We start from the raw sequence: 22,127 nt of genomic DNA, 5'->3' as shown, positions 1-22,127 counted from the left end.
CATATATATTAAGAAATATAATTCACAATCAGTGTTAATAGACTTGTGAGTTTAAGAAGCGTAATATCTATTTGCTTTATAATAGGCATAGTTTTATATAGTTTAACAGTTTTAGTCTTTAGTGGAGACTTAATATCATTTTAGTCTATTTAAAAAAGTAAAGTAAATTAGCTGAAGAATCAGTCCATGTTACAACTACCCTTTGTACACCAAGAATGCTCTACACAGTCTTTGTGGGATTAATTTTGCCCTCATTCAGATGCAACGTTTTGACTGGAGAAATGCTAGATGAACCAAATGTACAAATGCCACGACATTTGTTTCTTCTGCCTTGTCCAGTGTGATGAGAGCCTAATAAATACTCTGAGACTGAGGAAATTCCAAAGATTTAGGTCCTTTGATACCATTAATATATTTTTAGTATGCTAAGGGGATGTGAATTTCAGAACTCTTCTGTATTTTTTTCAAGGATCCAGATTTTAGTTAGCAAATTTGCATGATTTTACCTGTTAATTTGGTAATCTTATTACTGTGATTGAACCGTGTAATTGAAAAACATAAATGAGCAGTCAGCATTGAATCAAGTGAATTCCACTTCATCGTAATCCACAGCTTTCTGTATTCATTGTTGGGTCAGTAATCTTTAAATAAGCAACTAAATCCACTGTAGAAGGTGGGACCAGTCACTCTCATAAATCTGACAGACATTTAAGTTTTATATGAAACTACAGTCAAGTACTCCAAAATTTTAGGATAGTTACTAATATTAATGCTGTTTTTCTTTTTCCTTCTTATGGCACTAAATAAAGAAAGCAGCAACATTATAGTATTTCAAAAAGTGTACGAGTTGTGCTCTTATACTAATATGACAGATTTTCTTCTAGGTAGACTGAGATTTTGAGTCCTCTGGCTCTTTTCCTTCTTTAGCTCTTGTACTCTCTGACTTAGGGATTACTCAGGAAGGAAGGAAAAGGGCGTAATAAAGGAAAAGAAAGACAAAATCTTTTTCAGGAAAAAAATGAAAAAGATTGAGTATAGAATTTCATGCCTTAAGTCTGGCTGTTAAATCAATCCTCATGACTCTTCTTTCCCAGCATCCTATCTATGTGGTTTGGCTCATACTTGATTAGAGTGGCTTTGCTTTCTCAGTGGAGGTACTCATTACCATAGCAAACCAACCTGCTTCTTCTTGCTGCTCTACCCTATGTTTTATTTCCTGTTCCAGAACTTCCTAGGTCTTATAAGGCCTAGGGGGTCTGTGAACAAAATCACGTTTGTATAAATCTAGTACTGCCTGCTCAGCACTTTGTAAAGTAGGTTAGTTTTCCTCTTCCTTTTTAGCAGCCCTAAGCACACACCTTTCTATTTTGTTTTTCTGGGTGTTGCTTTGGTTGGTAGCAATTTTTATATCTTTATTCATAGTCTTTATGTATCTGAGGAAACTTTTTTACCTGCTTCAGATCTATATGCTCTTTATCTCTGCTTGTATCCCTATTCTGCGAATTCATCCATCTTTTCTCTATTCATATCTGAAGTCCAGAGTTTTCAGATTCCTTGATGTGGTTTTTCTCTGCACACAGATTTCCCCCCCCCGGAGAGCTTTTTTTTTTTCTGACTGACTGACTGCTCCTATGTTTTTGTAAACTACAGCAATCAATTAGCAATGGCTTCTGTCAACTGGCAGTGGAGCTTTTTTATACTGTCTTGTTTTTGCAACCATTGCTGTTCTACTGGCTTGCAGATAGAATGGCAGTTTTCCTGGCTCTGTAGCAGCGGGCACTACTTTTTAGATCTTTGTATGCTGTTACTAGTGAAATGTCCCATGTCTCTTGGCTGTTATCTGACACCAAATATTTGTTGGCTCAAAAGCCTGTGTTTCCAGCTACTGTCCCCACAGGCTGATAGCATGTGTAAAATGAGCAGTAGTGATTTTCAAGGAATATTTCTTATTTGAAGTTGCAGGCTGAAGAGCTGTTTAATCTCATATAAATATTTTGTAGCATTTGGATTTGTTACTTTATATAGGTTGTGAATGTTTCCTTTTTCTATGAACAAGACTTTTAAAGGTTTTTCAAAGACAAATGACTGACTTAAACTATAGGTTCTGATGGAAATATACCCTTGAAGTGCCAACTTTCATGGTATTTTTTTCCATTTAGGAGAGTTTTATCTCATCCATCCTTCCTTCGGTCTGAGGATACAAACAATAGTACATATAACAACGTGTGTTGATGTTTGTTTTGACTGTTGCACAGAGCCTCTGAGGATGGACACTTCATAAACTCTCACCAAGCCTGTTCTAGTGCATTGCTGTCTTTATCCTTAGAAGGTGTTTTCAAGTATATAATTTAGTTCTCCCTTTCTGTGATTGATCTTCCCTGTTCTGTCCATTCTTGTTATGGAGAATACATTTATCCCCATTAGTCATCTTCTTTTGGCTAAATTAGCATAGTTCTCTTAGCCTTTCTTTATAGGTCATGTTTTCTATACATCTGGTTCTTCTGTTGCTCTCTTACAGATTCACCACTTGGTCTACTCCATATTATTATGGGATTTTTAGTGTGTAGCATCGAGAATTGGACAGTGTGGACTGTGTCCAATATTTTAGCCAAAGTTCTAATGTACTGTGTAGAAGGAAAAAAAAACACTTTCACATTTTGGTAGTATGTGCTCGTGTTCTGTCCTGATCTAAGCCTGTTTTAGAATATATTTTTTTCCTATGGAAAGTATTTCTGTCATTTGTAAAGTGTGTTTGCAGATGTCTCACCCTCCCCACAAAGAGCAGAACAGACAAGGAACAAAAGCCAAAACTACGTTTGAAACCACTCTGATGTGCACCAAGGCTGTGTGCGATCAAACTTCACCAGCTTTGTCCTCACTTGCCAGTTGCCTTGTGGCTTCAAAGCCCTCCATTTTGCAGGTATCCCATTCCCCTTGAGGCACTCCATTACAGAGTGACAGTGCAGCTGGTTCCTGGGAAGAAGTACATTCTTTTGTCATATATCCTAGTGACCACTTCGGTTTCCCGAGAATACCATCAATAAAATATTACTGAAATGAAACTTATTACAAAAATCTATTTTCATACAATCCCAAATGGGACTGCAAAATAATCATCTCAATAATGTAGATGCCAAATAGCATCAGTGCAACTTGTGGTCTTTATCTACAATTAATTTTCAAATATTAATGGATGATAAAGTATAATTAACTAAGACAGGGAATGTATGTCTAAATAAGGTTCACCTGTACAAATGATTTTGAGTCTGAATATTTATTAAGCTAATATAATTTCCCATTGTTCACTCTTATTCTGGCATAAACTAGGAGAAGGCTTTCTTAGACCAGAGCGGGCAAGCAGAGTGTGGCACGTCAGCCAGGGCATCTGCCTCCCTGGGGCCTGGGTTAAGGACATTACCAGAAAACTTCCTAGCCTGGTACAGTCCTCAGACTATTACCCATTACTGCTCTTCCATGTGGATGGTGAAGAAGCAGCAACATGTAGTCCAAGGGCGATCAAAAGAGACTTCAGGGCCTTGGGGCAGTTGGTAAGGGAATCTAGAGCACAGGTTAGTTTTTCCTCTCTCCTTCCAGTTGCAGGCAGCGACATTGGAAGAAACAGACGGGCCCAGTCTATTAATACATGGCTCCATGGCTGGTGTCACTGCCACAATTTTGGGTTTTTCGATAATGGGATGGCCTACTCAGCACTAGGCTTGCTGGCATCAGATTGGATTAACCTTTCTCAAAGGGGGAAGAGGGTCTTTGCTCACAAACTAGAGGGGCTCGTTGACAGAGCTTTAAACTACACTTGAAGGGGGAGGGGGACAATATCAGGCTTGCCCATGACAATCCATGGGACAACACGCCAAGGTTTGAGGGACGGGGTGCTAGTGAGTGCCCACAGCCTGTTGTTCTGAGACTTGATGTGTACACTGTAGCACACTTGAAGTCTCATGGAGATGAGCCAGGGGCTCCTGAGGTAACAGGAGCCAAGAGGGAAACACCAGTGAAGTACCTCAAAGGAATTAAGGGGTGTTCCTCTAAGAAGGTGATGTGGCCAACAGCCCAGATGAAGTGCCTCTACACCAATGCACGCAGCATGGGCAACAAACAGGAAGACTTGGAAGCCAGGGTGCTGCTAGAAAGCTATGACCTACTTGCCATTACTGAAACTTGGTGGGATAAATCCCATGACTGAAGTGCGGCTATTGATGGCTACAAGTTGTTCAGAAGAGATAGGTGAGGAAGGAGGGGTGGAGGCATTGCCCTCTACATCAAGAAATGTATAGATTGTGAAGAGCTGTCTGAAGAATAGCCATGAGCAGGTCGAAAGCTTATGGGTAAGAATCGGAGACCGAGGTAAGAAAGGGAACCTTGTGGTTGGTGTCTACTACAAGCTGCCCAATCAAGGGGAGCCTACTGATGAAGCCTTCTTCCTCCAGCTCCAGGAGGCATCATGCTCGCAGTGTCTCATCCTGCTGAGGGACTTCAACCACCCCAACATCTGCTGGAAAAGTAGCATGGCGAGCTGTAGGCAATCCAGGAGCCTCCTGGAGTGCATCGAGGATAACTTCTTAAGCCAGGTAACAGATAGCCCTACCCAAGGGGAGGCAATACTGGACCTGATGGTCACCAATGCAAGTGAGCTCATCGGTGATGTCAAGACTGGAGGCAGCCTGGGCTGCAGTGATCATGCACTGGTGGAGTTAGCAGTTCTGAGGGGCATGGGTCAGACAAAGAGTAAAGTCAGGACCCTAAATTTTAGGAAAGCCAACTTCGAGCTCTTCAAGGAGTCAGTCAGTAGGACCCCCTGGGAAACCGCCCTAAGGGACAGGGGGGCAGAACAGAGCCAGCAGATCTTTAAGGATGCTTTCCATAGAGCGCAGGAGCTCTCGGTCCCCAGGTGTAAGACATCAGGCAAGGAAGGGAAGAGACCAGCATGGCTGAGTCAAGACATGCTGGTCAAACTAAAGGGCAAGAGGGAACTGCACAGGCAGTGGAAGCAGGGACAGGTATCCTGGGAAGAGTATAGGGACGCTGCCCGGTTGTGTAGGGATGGGGTCAGGAAGGCCAAGGTACAACTGGAGCTGCTCTTGGCAAGGGATGCAAAGAATAACAAGAAGGGCTTCTGTAGGGATGTCAGCCAGAAAAGGAAGGTCAAAGAAAGCGTACACCTACCCACCCACCCATCCCCCCCAATGAACAAGACTGGTAAACTGGTAACAACAGACGAGGAGAAGGCTGAGCTACTCAATAAATTTTTGCCTCAGTCTTCACTGGTGATCTCTCTTCCCACACCTCTCAAGTGGATGGACCTCAAGGCAGGGACTGGGGGAGCAAAGTCCCTCCCACTGTAAGAGAAGACCAGGTTTGTGACCACCTGAGGAACCTGAACATACATAAGTCTATGGGACCTGACAAGATGCATCCCAGAGTCCTGAGGGCTGATGTAGTTGCCAAGCCACTCTCCATATTTGAAAAGTCATGGCAGTCAGGCGAAGTCCCTGGCGACTGGAAGAAGGGAAACATTGTGTCCATTTTTAAAAAGGTCAGGAAGGAGGACCCTGGGAACTACCGGCCTGTCAGCCTCACCTCTGTGCCTGGGAAGATCATGGAGCAGATCCTCCTAGAAGCTCTGCTAAGGCACATGGAGGACAGGGAGGTGATTGGAGACAGCCAGCATGGCTTCACCAAGGGCAAGTCCTTGGGATGGAGAGCAGCCCTGAGGAGAAGGACCTGGGGGTACTGGTGGATGAAAAGCTTGACATGAGCAAGGAATGTGTGTCCTTGCAGCCCGGAAGGCAAACTGTTTCCTGGGCTGCATCAAGAGAAGCATGGCCAGCAGGTCAAGGGAGGTGATTCTGCCACTCTGCTCCATTCTGGTGAGACCCCACCTGGAGTGCTGCGTCCAGCTCTGGAGCCCCCAGCACAAGGAGGGCATGGACCTTTTGGAACAGGTCCAGAGGAGGGCGAAAAAAGTGATCCGAGGGATGGAGCACCTCTCCTATGAGGACAGGCTGAGAGAGATGGGCTTGTTCAGCCTGGAGAAGAGAAGGCTGCGGGGAGACCTTATTGCAGCCTTTCAACACTGAAAGGGGGCTTATAAGAAAGATGGGGACAAACTTTTTAGCAGGGCTTGTTGCGACAGGATAAGGGGTAACGGTTTTTAACTGAGAGAAGGTAGATTTAGACTGGATATGAGGAAGAAGTTTTTTACAATGAGGGTGGTAAAACACTGGAACAAGTTTTCCAGAGAGGTGGTAGATGCCCCATCCCTGGAAACATTTAAGGCCAGGTTGGATGGGGCTCTGAGTAAGCTGATCTGGTTGAATTACTGCTGTAAGGAGCTGCTCATGCACTCTCAGTTTTAAATACTCTATCCTGGTCCACAAGGATAGAAACTGTGCTCCGAGATAGCAAATTCATTCCTGAATCACTGGTTATTGCTGATCAGAAATTCATCTTCATTTTTTAAGTCTGTCAGAACTAACTTCTGTGCCAGATAGCATTAAAGTAGTAGATGTAATGTTTCATGCTACTGTTGTATCTTTTTCTGTTCCAAGAACTAAATATATTTTAAATAAACTGTGAAGTTGTAATGCCAATGCATTTTCTTTAGTAGAAATTCAGTAGTTAACCTGTAAGAAGGTGTGCCAATGAGAAAATGTCAGTATTGAGCTAAGAACTGAGCACCAAAAAGGCAGATGTTTAAGACCAATGTTATAAGAAATACTTAAATGTGCTGTATGTATTAAAGGATCTAGAACAGCTTCTTGCATATCTTGTTTTACTGAGAAACATTTTTACTAAGTGTTTTTTTTGCTTTATTACATGTAAGACAAAGAGCTTTTCATTAAAAGGTTTTTGAAAATTTTCCTTCCAAATTAGAATGTGTATAGTGCTAAGTTTATGATGTATTTTATGTAATTTATAAGCTTTTCTCTAAAAAAAAGATCCAGTAGTTTTGTATTGTAATATTAAGGCTGACAGTCCTGCACTGATTTACTTGCCTGATTGTAAGAGAAAGTAAATAACCAGTGTGTTAAGAAAAAGGCGAATATCTGCATGCAGTAATTACTGTAGAAGTATAAATTATTGCATCTGTAGAAACCTCTTTTTTTCATCATTTTAGGTTTGAAAATATTTTATTTTTATGTGGATTTTTTTTTTCTTCACTATACATGTGATACTACTTGAATTTTCTTGTTCAGTACTTTCACTTGTGAATACTGGCTTTAACCTGAACATTAGAAAACTATAAAAATCAGCTTAATGCTGAGATAAGATACTGATTTATTGTCAACATACTTATGTTTTGTTTAAAAATGCACAGTTTGTGTATTAATTTAGCGGTTGTAATAATTTAATATAGGAACATAATTTAGTTAAGACTTTTTTGCTTTTTCTTCTACAGTCCATACAGTGACACTGTTTCTTAATATCTTTGGATGTTTGGCCTGGTTTTACATTGATGCTACGCGAGGGGTTGATTTTGGATTGAGTATCCTCTGGTTCTTGCTTTTTACCCCTTGTTCTTTTGTCTGCTGGTACAGACCACTTTATCGAGCTTTCAGGTAAGAACTTCAGCTTGACTTAAGATATTTTAAAAAAATACTACACTTGTTGAAATGCGTTAACATTCCAGAATTTGCTTGTTTAACATTATGATAATCCTTTACTATGATTTCATTAGAAACAAGTAGAACGTTTGCCATTAATTCAGTTTCTGTATCCGAAATGTCGATGACAACAGTTAGGAATATCATAGAATATCCTTTAAAATATTTAGAAAATATTTGCTCCTGGAAGCACAGAAGGTTCAGGAGCACATCTGAAATGCTTGTGCACCAACACATGCAGTATGAGAAACAAACAAGACTAACTGGAAGCGTTGGTCATTTCCCAGAGCTATGATGTCGTTGGTATTAGCAAGACTTGTCAGAATGACTCCCATGACTGGAGTGCTGGGGTGGAGGGCTACAGGCTGTTCAGGAGGGAAAAGCAGGGCAGGCAAGGTGGAGGAGTTGCACTGTGTGTAAGGGAAAGGTTTGATTGTACAGCCCTTACAGTTAGCGATGATTTAGTTGAGAGCCTCTGGGTAAGGATTTAGAGGGATGGAAAAAAAAGGGGATGTTGTTGTAGGGATCTACTACCATTTGCCCAGCCAGGATGATAGCACTGATGAGTTATTCTGTAGGCAATTAGGTGAAATTTCTGGATCAGTAGCCCTTGTCCATATGGGAGATTTCAACTTCCCAGACATCAAGTGGGAATACCATACTGCTGTGACAAGCAAGCCTGGGAAATTCCTGAAGTTTCTGGAAGATAACTTCTTGTTACAAGTACTCAGGGAGCCAACTGGGAAAGATGCCCTCCTAGACTTACTATTTGTGAATTTAGGAGGACTCGTGGGAGATGTGATGGTAGGTGGCTGCCTTGGCTGCAGTGATCATAAAATGGTTGAGTTTAAAATTTTCTTTGTAATGAGAAAAAAGGTCAGCAGAGTTGCTACCCTGGACTTCAGGAGAGCAAACTTTAAGCTATTCAGGGAGCTACTTAGCAGAGTAGGCTGGGAATCTGCTTTTGAGGGCTTAGGAGACTATGAGTCCTAGTCAGTTTTTAAGAACCACCTTTCAAAAGTGCAGGAGCAGGCAATTCCACTGTGTCAAAAGTCAAGCTAGCGGGGCAGAAGACCAGCTTGGCTGAACAGGGAACTCCTTGGGGAGCTCAAGAGGAAAAAGAAATTGTACGATCTCTGGAAGCAAGGTCAGTCTTTGCAGGAAGATTAGAGAGCCGTGGTTCACATATGCAGGGAGAAGACATGAAAGGCCAAAGCTGAACTAGAGTTGAAACTGGACGGTGTTGTGTCAGACAACAAGAAGGGCTTGTTTTAAGTACATTAGTAGCAAAAGGAGGTCTAAAGAAAATATTGGACTGATACTTCTTGAAGATGGTCAACTGACTAATAGGGATGAAGAAAAAGCAGAGGCATTCAATGCTTTTTTTTTGTCTCGGTCTTTAATAATACTGATAGACCTTGGGCTGCCTGGTCCTCTGAGTCGGAGGACCATAACTGCAGGAACAGTGACTTGCCATTTGTGGACACTGAAACTGTAAAGGACCAGCTGTATCAGCTGAATGATCACAAGTCCACAGGGCCTGATAGGAGTCATCCCAGAGCACTGAAGGAGCTAGCGCATGTTACAGCAGGACCCCTTTTGATCATCTACCAAAGGTCTTGGGAGTCTGGGGATGTCCCTGCTGACTGAAGCTAGCCAATGTTATTCCAATTTACAAGAAGGATGTGAGGAAAGACCCAGGGAACTACAGACCTGTTAGTCTAACCTCAGTTCCTGGAAAAATTATGGAGAAGATCATACTGGGTGCTATTGAAAGGCATTTAAAGAACAATGCAATCATCAGGCACAGTCAACATGGATTCACAAAGGGAAAGTCCTGTTTAACTAATTTGATGTCCTTCTATGATAAGGTCGCCCACCTAGTGGATGAAGGGAAGGCTGTGGATGTAGTTTTTCTGGATTTTAGTAAGGCTTTTGATACCGTCCCTCACAGCATCCTTTGGACAAGTTGTCCAACTGTGAGATGAGCAGGTTCACAGTGTGCTGGGTGAAGAACTGGCTGAAGGGCAGAGCTCAAAGGGTTGTAGTGAATGGGACAACATCTGGCTGGCAACCGTTCACCAGCACGGTATTCCTCATGGCTCAGTTCTAGGGCCAGTTCTGTTCAATATATTTATCTGGATGTGGGAGTTGAACGCGCCATTAGCAAGTTTGCTTATGATACCAAGCTGCGAGGTGCTGTTGACACTCTTAAGGGACAAGAGGCCTTGCAGAGGAATCTAGATAGATTGGAACATTGGGCAATCGTCAATGGCATGAAATTTAACAAGTCCAAATGCTGGATCCTGCACCTGGAATAGAGTAATGCCGGGCACAAGTATAAATTGGGAGAGGAGTGGCTGGAGAGCAGCCATGCAGAAAGGGATCTGGGGGTGCTGGTTGTCAGCAGGCTCAATATGAGTCATCAGTGTGCCCCAGCAGCCGAAAAGGCAAACTGTGTCCTGAGGTGCATCAAACACAGTATAACCAGCCGGTCAAGAGAGGTGATTATCCCACTGTATTTAGCACTGGTGCGGCCTCACCTTGAGTACTGTGCACAGTTCTGGGCCCCACAATTTAAGAAGGATGTGAAGGTCCTTGAATGTGTTCAGAGGAGGGCAACAAAGCTGGTGAAAGGGCTGGAAAGCAAGTCCTGTGAGGAGCAGCTAAGGACTCTGGGTTTGTCTTGTTTGCAGAAAAGGAGGCTGAGGGGTGAACTCATTGCTCTTTCCAGCTTCCTGAGGAGGGGAAGCGGAGAGGGAGGTGCTGATCTCTTCTCCTGGGTGACAGGATGCGTGGGAATGGTTCAAAGCTGCATCAAGGGAGGTTCAGAGTTGACACTAGGAAGCATTTCTTTACCGAGAGGGTGGTCAAACACTGGAATAGGCTTCCTAGAGAGGTGGTTGATGCCCCAAGCCTGTCAGTGTTTAAGAGGCATTTGGCTAATGCCCTTAATAACATACTTTAACTTTTGGTCAGCCCTGAATTGGTCAAGCAGTTGGACTAGATGATCATTGTAGGTCCCTTCCAACTGAAAATATTCTATTCTGGTTTATTTATATCTTCTACCATTGACATAATATTTCTAGGAAATATTTAACTTTGTATTGGGCTGATAACAATTTTAAGGAAAATTCTCATTAAATCTCTATCCCTTCACAAGCAGGTTATTTGTTAAGGGTGTCTTCATTTTTTGGCTTCCTGAATGAACTTCGTAAAACTACACTTTAAAAATCTTATGTTGTTAAGTGACCTGCAGTGTCTGTAATTGAAGTAGAGATTCTTAAGAATTAGTAGACCAGGTATATAGTAATCAAACTCCAGTATTTTTCCTAGCAGTTAGCAATCTGGGTTTTGCAGACTTCACAAGCTTGAGGTATGGTACCTTAGTCTTTAAAAACAGAATGGTTGATTTGCATGTAAAATTGAACTTTTTTTTGTGAAAATCAGCGTGTAGAGATTCTGAATTCCTGTACTTACAGTATTTCTTGGGAATTATTTTTTACATTTAAATGAATCAGGAGGTTCTCAGTTTAAATGCAGTAATTTTTGCAGAGAAAGATTGATAGCCATAAATTGCAGTTGAGCATAACCTTTAGACTAAATGAGATGTTTCTTTTTGCTAATCAAGGAGATATTGCTGTACCCACACGTCTTTGAGGAACCATATAGTTACATTTGCTCGTACACTAAATTTTTACATTGTTAAGGCTAAAAAATGAGAAGAGTATTTTTCATTTACTAGTCTAACTTATGTTTGTGACATGGATTACGTTACACCCGCTTCAGTATTCTGATCTGCATTATGTTTCAGAAATTCCATAATAGCTTTTATTTCCTCTTACAAGTAACATATTTTCTTCCCATCCTGCCAGTGCTGTGAACTTCAGTCTGAAGGTGGAGCAGACTTCTGTTCTTCATGCATTGTAGCAAAAGTTGTGTGTTTAGTCTAAGAAGCCCTGTTGTGTGCTGAACAGAACACTAAGGAATAGTAACTTGATGCTATTCTCACCTCTGTTAGAGGTGCAAGTGGAAAAAATACTATATTAAAGAAGCAGCAGCAGCTCTTGTAAATAAACTCTCTATAAAACCACAGAATTACTGGTATTTCAAGTCACCATCAATAAATCAAAGCACTTTTCCTCTAGTTAATGCAGGAAAAAATTTAGATTGGTACTACAGTATTTGTAAGAAGTCATAAATTTCCTGGCTGCTTTAATTGTTCCCCCCCCCCCCTCTTTCAGGAGTGACAGTTCATTCAGGTTCTTTGTGTTCTTCTTTGTATATATCTGTCAGTTTGCTGTACATGTACTTCAAGCTGCAGGATTTCAAAGATGGGGAAACTGGTGAGTATTCTGTTTTCTGTAGCATTGTACCATCTGTAAGACGAACACTTATATTTGATATAGCAACTGCAATACAGTCTGTGTGTTTTTTTAAAAAAATAAATCTTGTGTTCACTGGAATTGTTACATTTAGCACTCAAAAAAGCATTTTTTGAGTAGTCTTAACTAGGAAAAGTGTGTGAAACATATCCCAAGAGTGTGAGGTACTTCTGTTATTAGTCTGGTCAAAATTTTATCTTTCAGTGTAAGCCACTTTCAACTACTCTTTTATATGTTGCCTCCCCTATTTTAGTGGTGTGTGGAGATGTTATTTGCTCTATATTTAGGATAAAGAAATAAGCAAAACTTAGAGAAAATGAGAATAATTTAGGCTGTAATAATATACTGTTTGAATATTATTTTGTATCATTAGTTATTTCTAGTTGTATTAATATACTTACTAATGAAATTTATGGCTAAAATTTAAAGAATGAGTCAACATTGTATTTGGGTGAACAGAGTGGTATATCTTTGATATTTGAAAAACTCATTTGTCTGAGTCAGCGCCTTATTCTGTAATAGTTGATTTTTCATTTTGATGCTTCTAAGTATATAAGCTTTTACTTGAAGCTTTTATGTACATATAGGTTTTATTTGAAGCTTCAAGGTCTAATATTTAGATTTTAAAAGGAAAAGCTATTGGGAATCAGTCACTCTTGGAAAAAAAACCCAACAAACTTAAATTAACAAAAAACATGGTTGTAGTAGCCAGCTGACAGCGTGGAGAGATATGAATGGCAATAATGTACTTGGGTAATGACATTTCTGTGTATCAGTGGTTTTCTGATAATCTCCAAATGTACCTAAGACAGACAAAACATCATTGCTTTAGAACTGGAATGTGAGGAAAAATCCTGGTTTACTATTTTTGCTCTCAAATCCAATATTTTGCTTTTTCATAAATACCTTGATTGATATGAACAAGGTAAAACCAGTAATTTTAGAGGGCCAACTCTCCAAGTATGCGGAGTGTGCTTTTAAGGATACTTGGGGAAGGGATATGAAAAGTAGCCATATCATCAGAAGATGTTAATTACAGTTTTGAGTTTGGGGTTCTGTGGTAGAGTCCAGTTGGACATAGGGGATATCAAAGCAATTTGAAACAAGTAGAGGAAAGTTTTAAGGTTGTTTTGGTTTACAGAAATTTGTTCTCTTTTCGGTGGAAGAATCTTTTCCTTCTTAATGTTTTATTTTACTTAAGGCAACCTGCTTTTTGTGTCTTCAAGTTTGATATTATACTTTTATGTTGGTGTTTCAATTTTGAAGAATGGGGAAATATTTGAAGTAGATACTGATATATTAATCTTTTAATTAATCTGACACTATCTACTTAAAATATATATATTAACCCCAATTGAGAAAGCATCACTGTGTGAATACAACTAAATGAGTTTTCTCTCATAGAAGCTCTGTGTGTGTGGCATGTTTTTGTTTTATTTTTGAAGAAGTTAGAAGCTATCTTTTTAGGGACATTTTCTCTTCCATGAAGTCATGTAGTCTTAAACTATTCTGAAATGACAGTATGACCAGAAAAACCCAAAAAGTTGATGAACAACTCTCTAATGTCTCTCAATTTCTTCACAACTCTTCTTAAGGATAATTATCTTTGCTAAATTTTTCCTTATAGTTTCACTGCATGCATTGGGAAAATGGCAACTAAGCTGTAAAAGCTTATTATAGAACAGAAATATGCTCATGTATAATTTCCATTGCTTTTTCTTCAAAAATATTCAGTTTATGAGAACCAGGAGATTATAAAGTTTTCCTTGATGTGGATACCTGTGGTTGAATAGTTCATGTGCTGTGCTAGTAAAGTTTGTCTTTTCTTTTTCCTTCAGTGGGTGGATTTCATCTCTTACTGGTCTTAATAAGAGTATCCCTGTTGGCATTATGATGATAATCATAGCTGCACTTTTCACAGCATCTGCTGTTATTTCATTAGTTATGTTTAAAAAGGTAAGTTACTTATTATTCCCCTCTTCTGTTTCCTATGTTTGATCTGGATTTTTCTTTCCTGCTTGAGAGGTGCTCTCTCACAAAGTAATGGGGATTAAATTATGTTCTTGGGGGTGTGCCTTACCTTTGAACAACTGTGCTTCTATAGTACTTTTTTGCTTATACTGTCATGGAGTTATGAAATGCTGTTTTTACAGTGCACTTATTTCTGCAAGCTAAAATGGGGAAGGATAGCTTTGAATAAGAGAAGTTGGGAGGTAAGCCCACAATGAAAGGGTAGGTGAATGCACTGGACACTAAGGTAGGACCTGTAGATGGCAGGTTGCAATTTTCAAATCTGTGGTGATTCATCAGGCTCAGTGAAGCATGATTCAAATAATTGCTAAGTTTCAACTCTTATCAAAATCATTCCCATTAAAATCAATAGAAGAGGGAGATGGTTGGCACCTCAGAAAAGGATTCTTATTTCTTTGATTATATTATTTTAACATTTTGCTATTAATTAATGATTGAGTAGCATAAAAGCTCAAAAATGCTTTTCTCCCTTGGTTCTTTTTTGTGAATTTCCATCCAGAAGGCCTAAGTTTAGATACTAATGTGCTAGCAAGTTTTTTATGTTGTTTTGATTAAATGTAACCGAGAATTCTGCAGATGATGTGCTGGCAATTCTAATAATTCAACCTCAGTTACAGTTATGCTTAAAGGTTTTCACATACCCAAACTCTTCTGACCTATTTACAGTAAGCTAGAAATTTTAAGCATAGCCTGGAAATGTCCCTTCTCTTTATTTATTTTCTGCATAAATACTCAGGTACAGGAGAAAGAAACAAGCAAGAAAAATGTATGGTGAGCATTTTTTTCCACTCTTTCTACCACATGCATCTGGATTCTTTTCAAAAAAGATACATACTCAGATATGACCTGGTGTATCTTTATGGATGAGAAATAGTAACATTTATAACAAAGAAAAAAGTTACAACATTAACTTTCCTGCTACACTTGAATGAAAATGTCTTTGTAATATTATTTGACAGCTTTATTGTGACTTGACTGAAATCAATTAATCAGAAATAGCATTTTAAATTTAGTACTTGGGTACTTGGAAGTTACTTAGGATTTGGTTTTTTGTTGTACTAGAGATTATAAGCCATATTGTTTAATATCTTTGCTTATTATGCAGAGCAATTGGTCATCACACTAGTTTAGCGGATATTTATCTGGATTACTGGGATATTTTATACTTTTTAACGTTCAGTCATAGCTTAGCCTAATAGGTTCTTGTAACCATGTCAATCAGAGAAGTTAAGATGTTTCTAAAGAATTGATGTAGAAATAAAGTTGACCAGAATGTTATTGACACAACAGATTCAAAAATACTTTTTTGGTTTTGTTTCTTGCTGTTTCTTTTAACATGCACACTTATGAAATCTTTTAATGAGTATGCCAAGTTGTAAACAAATTGAGACAGAAGATGTTTTTGCAGGCTATGGATCCTGTGTTATGCTAAGGATGTAGCCTGTTTGTGTATTTAAATATGTTATTTCAGACAGTAGATAACACACACATTTTAGTGAAGACCCCTCTGAACTTGCAAAAAGTTACAGGTATCCCTACAGTCAAACTGTGCATGCACAGCAGGGCAATCAAAAGTTGTAGAATTTGTGAAAAAAAAAGTCTGTTTGCTCATTTCCAGATCCTCCCAAACATATGAGCTAACCAGATTTCTCCACCACACAGCTCTGCTTTGTGTTTGAGACTTTGCTATTACTCTACCAAGAAATGAAAGGCTTGGCACACTTTTTTCACTGTTTTTCCACCTCCCTAGGTGCATGGTCTCTACCGCACAACTGGTGCTAGTTTTGAGAAAGCGCAGCAGGAGTTTGCAACGGGAGTGATGTCCAACAAAACTGTACAAACTGCTGCAGCCAACGCCACATCAACAGCAGCTACCAGTGCAGCTCAGAATGTGTTCAAGGGTAACCGAATGTAGAGAAATATAAAAAGTCATGATGGTTCTCTTCGATTGTACTTTATTTTCCAGTCAATTATTATATTCCCTAAAAACATAGATCAAAATACACACAGCATGTTTGTCTCTTCTGCAGCTGTGCACAGGTAAAATGGGAAATGTTTGTTTTATTTTATTATAAATTCATTTATTTTAAAAAGATAACCATTCTCTGCCCTTCTTTAAAATGTTGCATTCCAGAATATAAAGTCTTCCATATTTTATAGAGGATAAATAATTTCAACAATTGGCCTGATAATGAATTGTGGTATATAATGATCAAATAAATATATTAAGAATTTGGAGATTTTTTTACTGGTTCACTCTGGTATTTTTTTTAAACTTCAGGAAAGTACTTTGGATCCATTTTTTTATTTGTAAGAACTGTTTTCCCTATTTCTGCTGTAAGAAGTGGGGTAGACTGAGAGATGTAGAAAGCTAGGTTTGGCTACTGCTTTTGCAATTTCAGCAGCTGCTGGAGGAAAAATACAAGTAGTATAGATATTATAAATTCTTTTCTTGGGGTTTTTTTAGGATAAGTCTTTTGATATAAACCTGTAAGTTTGCATGAATACTGTTGAGTTATCTGATCTTGTTTAAATAGTGTTTTGGTCCAGAATTTACCTGCACCACTTTATAATTATAGTGTTTGTATCTATTTTCATGGAGTATTCTCTACCTGTGAGAAATTACTATGGTGCAGAAAACATTCTCTGTAATAGAATGTGTAATGCAGTGTACAGTTTAAGGAAGTTAACTGATGGTTTAAATCACAGAGCTAAATGATTATATATTTGCTATTTTTAATTTCAGTATTCGTGTCTTGGGGTAATCATTTTGCTGGAAAAAAAACAAATATTGACCTTTAGAACACTAGTTTCATGCCCCCCTTCCCTCTTACATGCAGTGGTGTTTTTATTGTGTTTGGGTATTAAATCTCTAGCCTTGTCAGTCACTCTGTTTACTGGTTGTCCAAAAATCTAAATATACAGTATTTAATTTTCTACCAGGAATATTGCCTAAAATCAATCTTTTTAAGCAATGGCATTTAACAGATACATGATTTCATTTTAACGTGAGTCAGCCAACTCTGTGATTTGATTTAAGCTGGGAAAAAAGCTTTTAAACTATTTTGAGTTGGAAAAGTGAGAAATCTTCATCTTTCACAAAGTTAAATTTTAACTCATTGAACTAGAGGCCTAAGAGGTTAAATCGGTGCTGTGGAACTGAACAATCCATAATGGTACATACCATCAAAATATTCTAGAATTTAATCAGGTCTTGCTATAAAGGGATGTTTCTCTCCTTTGAAGGCTGTTTGATATTCTTGGATTGCCTCATGAGTCTTATGCACAATACTTGGGCATTTTTTTATAAACTCTATTTTAGAAAATTAAAACAGGACAGGACCACATCCCACAACCTGTATAAGTACACACTATAGCTGAAATGAATTCAGCTCTTCAGGTGAATTACCTTTAGTAAGACTGAGCATAAAATTCTGAGGCCCCTCTATGTTCTGAATGAGGACAGACTTTCATAGATTAATTCTTTTTTACTACAGTGTATTCATAATAACATAAGAGCATTACAAAATATAAAGCCCTTAGCTTAATCCCTGGATCAGTATTGTACTGTTAGCATGAAGTCCCTATTAGTCTCCTTTCTTTTACCAATTTCTTTAAATCCAACTTGAATTTGGATAAATGTAGTAGTTTCACCTATGCTGAAGTTCATATTAATGAATATACTTGCTTCTAAATATTCTCTGCATCATGAAGTTCAAAGTAATTTAAATATTCTGTGTAATAGGGGGCTCTAAAATTCTATACTAGTGGACATGCTAGCATTGAACTTAAATTTATGTGGAATGTTATTAAAAGCTTTCCAGACAAAAGCCACAATTTTCTGTTGAGATCAGGCATCACACTTCTAGCAGCTATATATCAAGATTGTTCTTTTCATAATCTTTGTAATATAACTTGAGGGTTGTATCTAGGAACTCTACTATGGATTACTTTTAAATCTGAATTTAAGCAATTCTCTTGGATATCTCTTGGATATAAATTCTAGGGGACTTCATCCTTACAATTTAATTTAAGTTTTAAGATTGCATAATAACATACATTACCAGAATATATTATGGAAAAAACGTTAGGAATAAAACCTGAATTTGGCAGGTAGATTTTTTTTTCCCAAATGGTTAACTGCTCTTTGAGACAACATATTTAATGTTCTGTGTATAGGGATCATTGATTTGTAATGTCATGGGTTGAATGTATAGATTTAAACCTCCTAAGTGAAATTCAAGGTTCAGTTACACGTGAATTGTTTAAACCAGAAATCTCTGACACTTTGCAGCCCAAAAGGGAGGGAGAATTTAGAGTTTAGCTTTGACAACAGAAGGCTGATATTTGTTAAAATACTTTGTACCTAACTAAAACTAGTCTCTTATTTAATTAGAGGCACCCATTTAAGTTGTCATTTTGTAGCATTGTGGCAAACTGAGTACAAAGTATGAATTTTAAACACTGGAATGTCTGTAGTTATTGATCTGTAATTTAGGAGTTGGTTTTATTTATCTGGGGGATGTTTGTATATTTTGTAAATTACTAACAGTGCTCTGTCATCCTGGTGAATGTCATGGTTCTCTACAAATGCACTTCTTCTGTCCCTCTGTTGCATGTCTGAGTAGTTCAGAAGTTTTGTATATTTATTGTATTAACACAGTGTCATCGAATAAAGATACTTTTTTCCTGGATGTTTGCTCTGTATAGTTTTGAACAATATAGGGATTTTTCTTTTAAAGGTCAGGATAACATGCAGGGCAGCTGATCTATGTAAAAGTTTTTATAATTCTGTGTATGAATGCTGTAATTCTGCTGAAATGGGGAAGCAAAACGTCTACTACCAAAATAATACATTAGGGTAACAATAATTAGTCTACTGTTATGATGAAAATTCTTAAATACTTGCAGCCCACTTTATTGTGCTGTAAACTTAAGAGGGTTAAAATCTAAACATGTTCTGTCACTACTGAATTAAATTCTACAGGTATTAAATGAATCCTAAAACATTATTGAAAGTAAAATGAAGTTGCTGGAAAAAGCATTGCTTTGGTACTGTTTATTTTCCTAATTTCACTATCGGTGTCTGTTGATTTTTATTTTTTTTCAACTATAACACCTGCTCTCTGTTACTGAATTTATTACCAGGTTTTCTTTAAAGGGCAAAATGAATTCATCTAGACCATTGTGACGTAGTTACATTTGCAAATACATAATACAGAGAACAGTGCTCTGAGGTACAGTCAGGATTATTTTGGGAGATAGCAGATGTGAGTTTTTGAAGGCACCTGCTGCCACCATTTAGAGCAGGGTGGCAATAAACTGAGTGGCAGATGCTCTCTATTAACCCCACCCCCGCCATCCCCACCAGGGAAAGGAGGAAAAGGGAGAGATTTACAAATTGGATATTAAAACAGCTTTACTAATAATACTGATAATACTAAGAATAAGAGAAATAAGGCAAAATATACAAAACCAATACTGAGTTTCCTGGATTTGGGTGCTTCGCGGGCTGGCATCCTGCCGGGGGCTGCCAGGCAGGCACCAGGAAGTCCCGGACTGGCCTCTGCAGTAGATGGGAACTGGACTCAGGAATGCACGGATCGGAATCTGGATCAAGATCGCAGGCAGGACAAGGAGCAGGGTCCTCTTCAGAAGCTGGCCATGGACAAAGAGAGCAAGACCCTTGTGATCCCCCAGCTTTAAACTGAGTACGACGTGCATGGCATGGAATACCTCGTTGGTCAGTATTGGGTCACCTGTTCTGTCCGCCCCTCCCTGCAAGTGCGACCCTTTGTGACTCCTCACTTGCGGGACCTAAGAGGTCTATCAGTGACCTTGGCTGCTATAGAAATAATTATAAGCATGGGCCTTTTCTGCCTTCCATTCCTACCATTAGCTCAGTAAAACTATAAACATTAGGTGTTATCAGCTTTGGAGCGGACAGTGTCTGTAAAATATGCAGCCAACTTCAGAAAAATACAGTTACTTAGAAGAACTTAGCTGTAAGGAAGATTCACTAAAAGAATTGGTTCTTTTTTTGTAGAATTATAGAATCATAGGTTGGAAAAGACCTTCAAGATCATCAAGTCCAACTGTCAACCTAACACCACCATGCCTGCTAAACCATGTCCTTAAGTGCCACATCTACATGTTTTTTAAACACCTCCAGGGATGGGGACTCCACCACTTCCCCGGGCAGCCTATTCCAATGCCTGAACACTCTTTCAGTAAAGAAATTTTTCCTGATATCTAATCTAAACCTCCCCTGATGCAACTTGAGGCCATTGCCTCTCGTCCTATCTCTAGTTACCTGGGAGAAGAGACCAACACCTGTCTCACTACAACCTCCTTTGAGGTAGTTGTAGTGAGCATTAAGGTCCCACCTCAGCTTCCTCCTCTCTGGACTAAACAATGCCAGTTCCCTCAGCCTCTCCTCCTAAGACTTGTTCTCTAGACCCTTCACCAGGTCCAAAACCAGTACACCTGCGCATGCATGCATGATTTAGTAGTGAAATTCTTCATCAACTTGATCTGTTTCTTTGTAATTTACAGATCTAGGATGACAGTGGCAGCAGACTAAACAGTTTTTGAACTTTCTTGGAAATGATAAGCACAGTTGTGCAGCATGATACAGTCATGTTTTATGATTAAAATTATTGTACAATTTAAGTATTGTTGTGGCGAGATAATTCCCCTGATTTGCACGGGCTAGTTGTAAGCACTAAGTTGGGAAAGCAAGCGCACACACACAGAAGACACCACAGGGAAGAGAACTGTGATTAAAAATGCTGACTTTTTAACTGAAATTTAGATTAAAAATATTATATTAGGTACATCATTCATGCTAACAGATGGACGTAGTGGTGACTTAAGAACAGAATAACAGTACCACAAATAGACCATGGCTCAAAATCTGCTCTAGCTGAATTGCCACAGCCTCTCTTCCTATACAAGGTGGCTATGGTGTATACGTTGCTGCCATGCTCTGCTTTTGTTGGTTTCTGTTGATTCCTTGTGGTAGGCACCAGTGTCCACTGTTACTTGATCTCTTCTCCATTTACCACGAGGACATGAGATACTCTGATGTGGGATAACAATGTGTTATAATTTGGCTGTGGCTGACAACAAAAGGGCCACGTGGCCGCTCTGCCGCCCCTCCCCATACTGGGGTGGGGAGAAGAATGGAAAGAAAAAGGCAAAAACTGGTGGGCCGGGATAAGGGCAATTTAACAGAACAGCAAACAAAGGGAACAGTAACAACAACAATACGGATAATAACAATACAACAGTAACAACACAAACAGCAGAACGCACAGAGCCACTCTCACCGCCCACTGCCACGTGCGGTCCCGAGCTGTGACTGCCTTCCCGCCTCCCAGCTCCCCCAATCAGAACCCAGCATGACGGCACATGGTATCGAATACCCTGTTCTGTTTGGCCAGGTTGGGTCAGCCCACCCAGTTGTGTCCCCTCCTGGCTCCTGGTGAAAATTAACCCTGTCCTGGCCGAACCCAGGACACAATGCAAAATGGAAATGATTTGGCTGAAAAAAAAATCTCAGAATCCAGAGAACTTCATTGAGTAAAATAGATTAAAAGGTGATATAGACAACCCAGAAATAGCTCAATAGGAATGTTTTTTTGCAGTGTCACATTATAAATAAAGCACATAAAGAAAACTTGTTGAGCCTTTTCAGTTTTTATATTCTATATTGCCAGAGATGGATACAGCTTCACAGTTTAATTGTCTGTATTATATAGATCTGAGTATTTCAAATCAATCTAGTATAGGTTTTTGTTTAAATCTTTAAGCTACTGTTACTACTGTTGTATTCATCTTCAAAATCAGTGATTTTGTTGCATTACGCTTAGTTTGTCCATACTATCAAAACTCTAGCCACTTCTTCCCTTGGAAGTCACTTTTCAAATATCTTGTTTAAAACCAAAACCATAAAAAATAAGCAAAAAAACCCCAAACAAACAAAAAGACCCAAAACCAAAACCCTTTCCTATTATTGCACATCTCACACAAGTTTACATATATATAAAAATATATATAAAAACATGCTACAATTTTTTAAAAAGGT

At 38.9% G+C, this 22,127-nt stretch overlaps 1 protein-coding gene across 5 annotated transcripts in view; it reads left to right on the top strand.

The window, feature by feature from the left end:
- The window catches only part of LOC142365547 (secretory carrier-associated membrane protein 1-like), a 98,039-nt gene extending 81,903 nt beyond the window's left edge, over positions 1-16,136 (top strand). For all 5 annotated transcript variants that reach the window (XM_075446399.1, XM_075446400.1, XM_075446398.1 and 2 more), the window contains 4 exons: positions 7,418-7,577; positions 11,867-11,968; positions 13,846-13,963; positions 15,789-16,136. In XM_075446399.1, the coding sequence (XP_075302514.1) occupies positions 7,418-7,577; positions 11,867-11,968; positions 13,846-13,963; positions 15,789-15,953 (545 nt within the window). In that variant the 3' untranslated portion in view covers positions 15,954-16,136. The remainder of the gene's footprint in view (positions 1-7,417; positions 7,578-11,866; positions 11,969-13,845; positions 13,964-15,788) is intronic.
- Positions 16,137-22,127: the final 5,991 nt, after the last annotated feature.

The sequence above is a fragment of the Opisthocomus hoazin genome, chromosome W (assembly GCF_030867145.1).
Source record: "Opisthocomus hoazin isolate bOpiHoa1 chromosome W, bOpiHoa1.hap1, whole genome shotgun sequence".
Taxonomy (NCBI): Eukaryota; Metazoa; Chordata; class Aves; order Opisthocomiformes; family Opisthocomidae; genus Opisthocomus; species Opisthocomus hoazin.
Note: the sequence above shows the minus strand (reverse complement) of the source record. Positions and strands in the feature narration are given on the sequence as shown.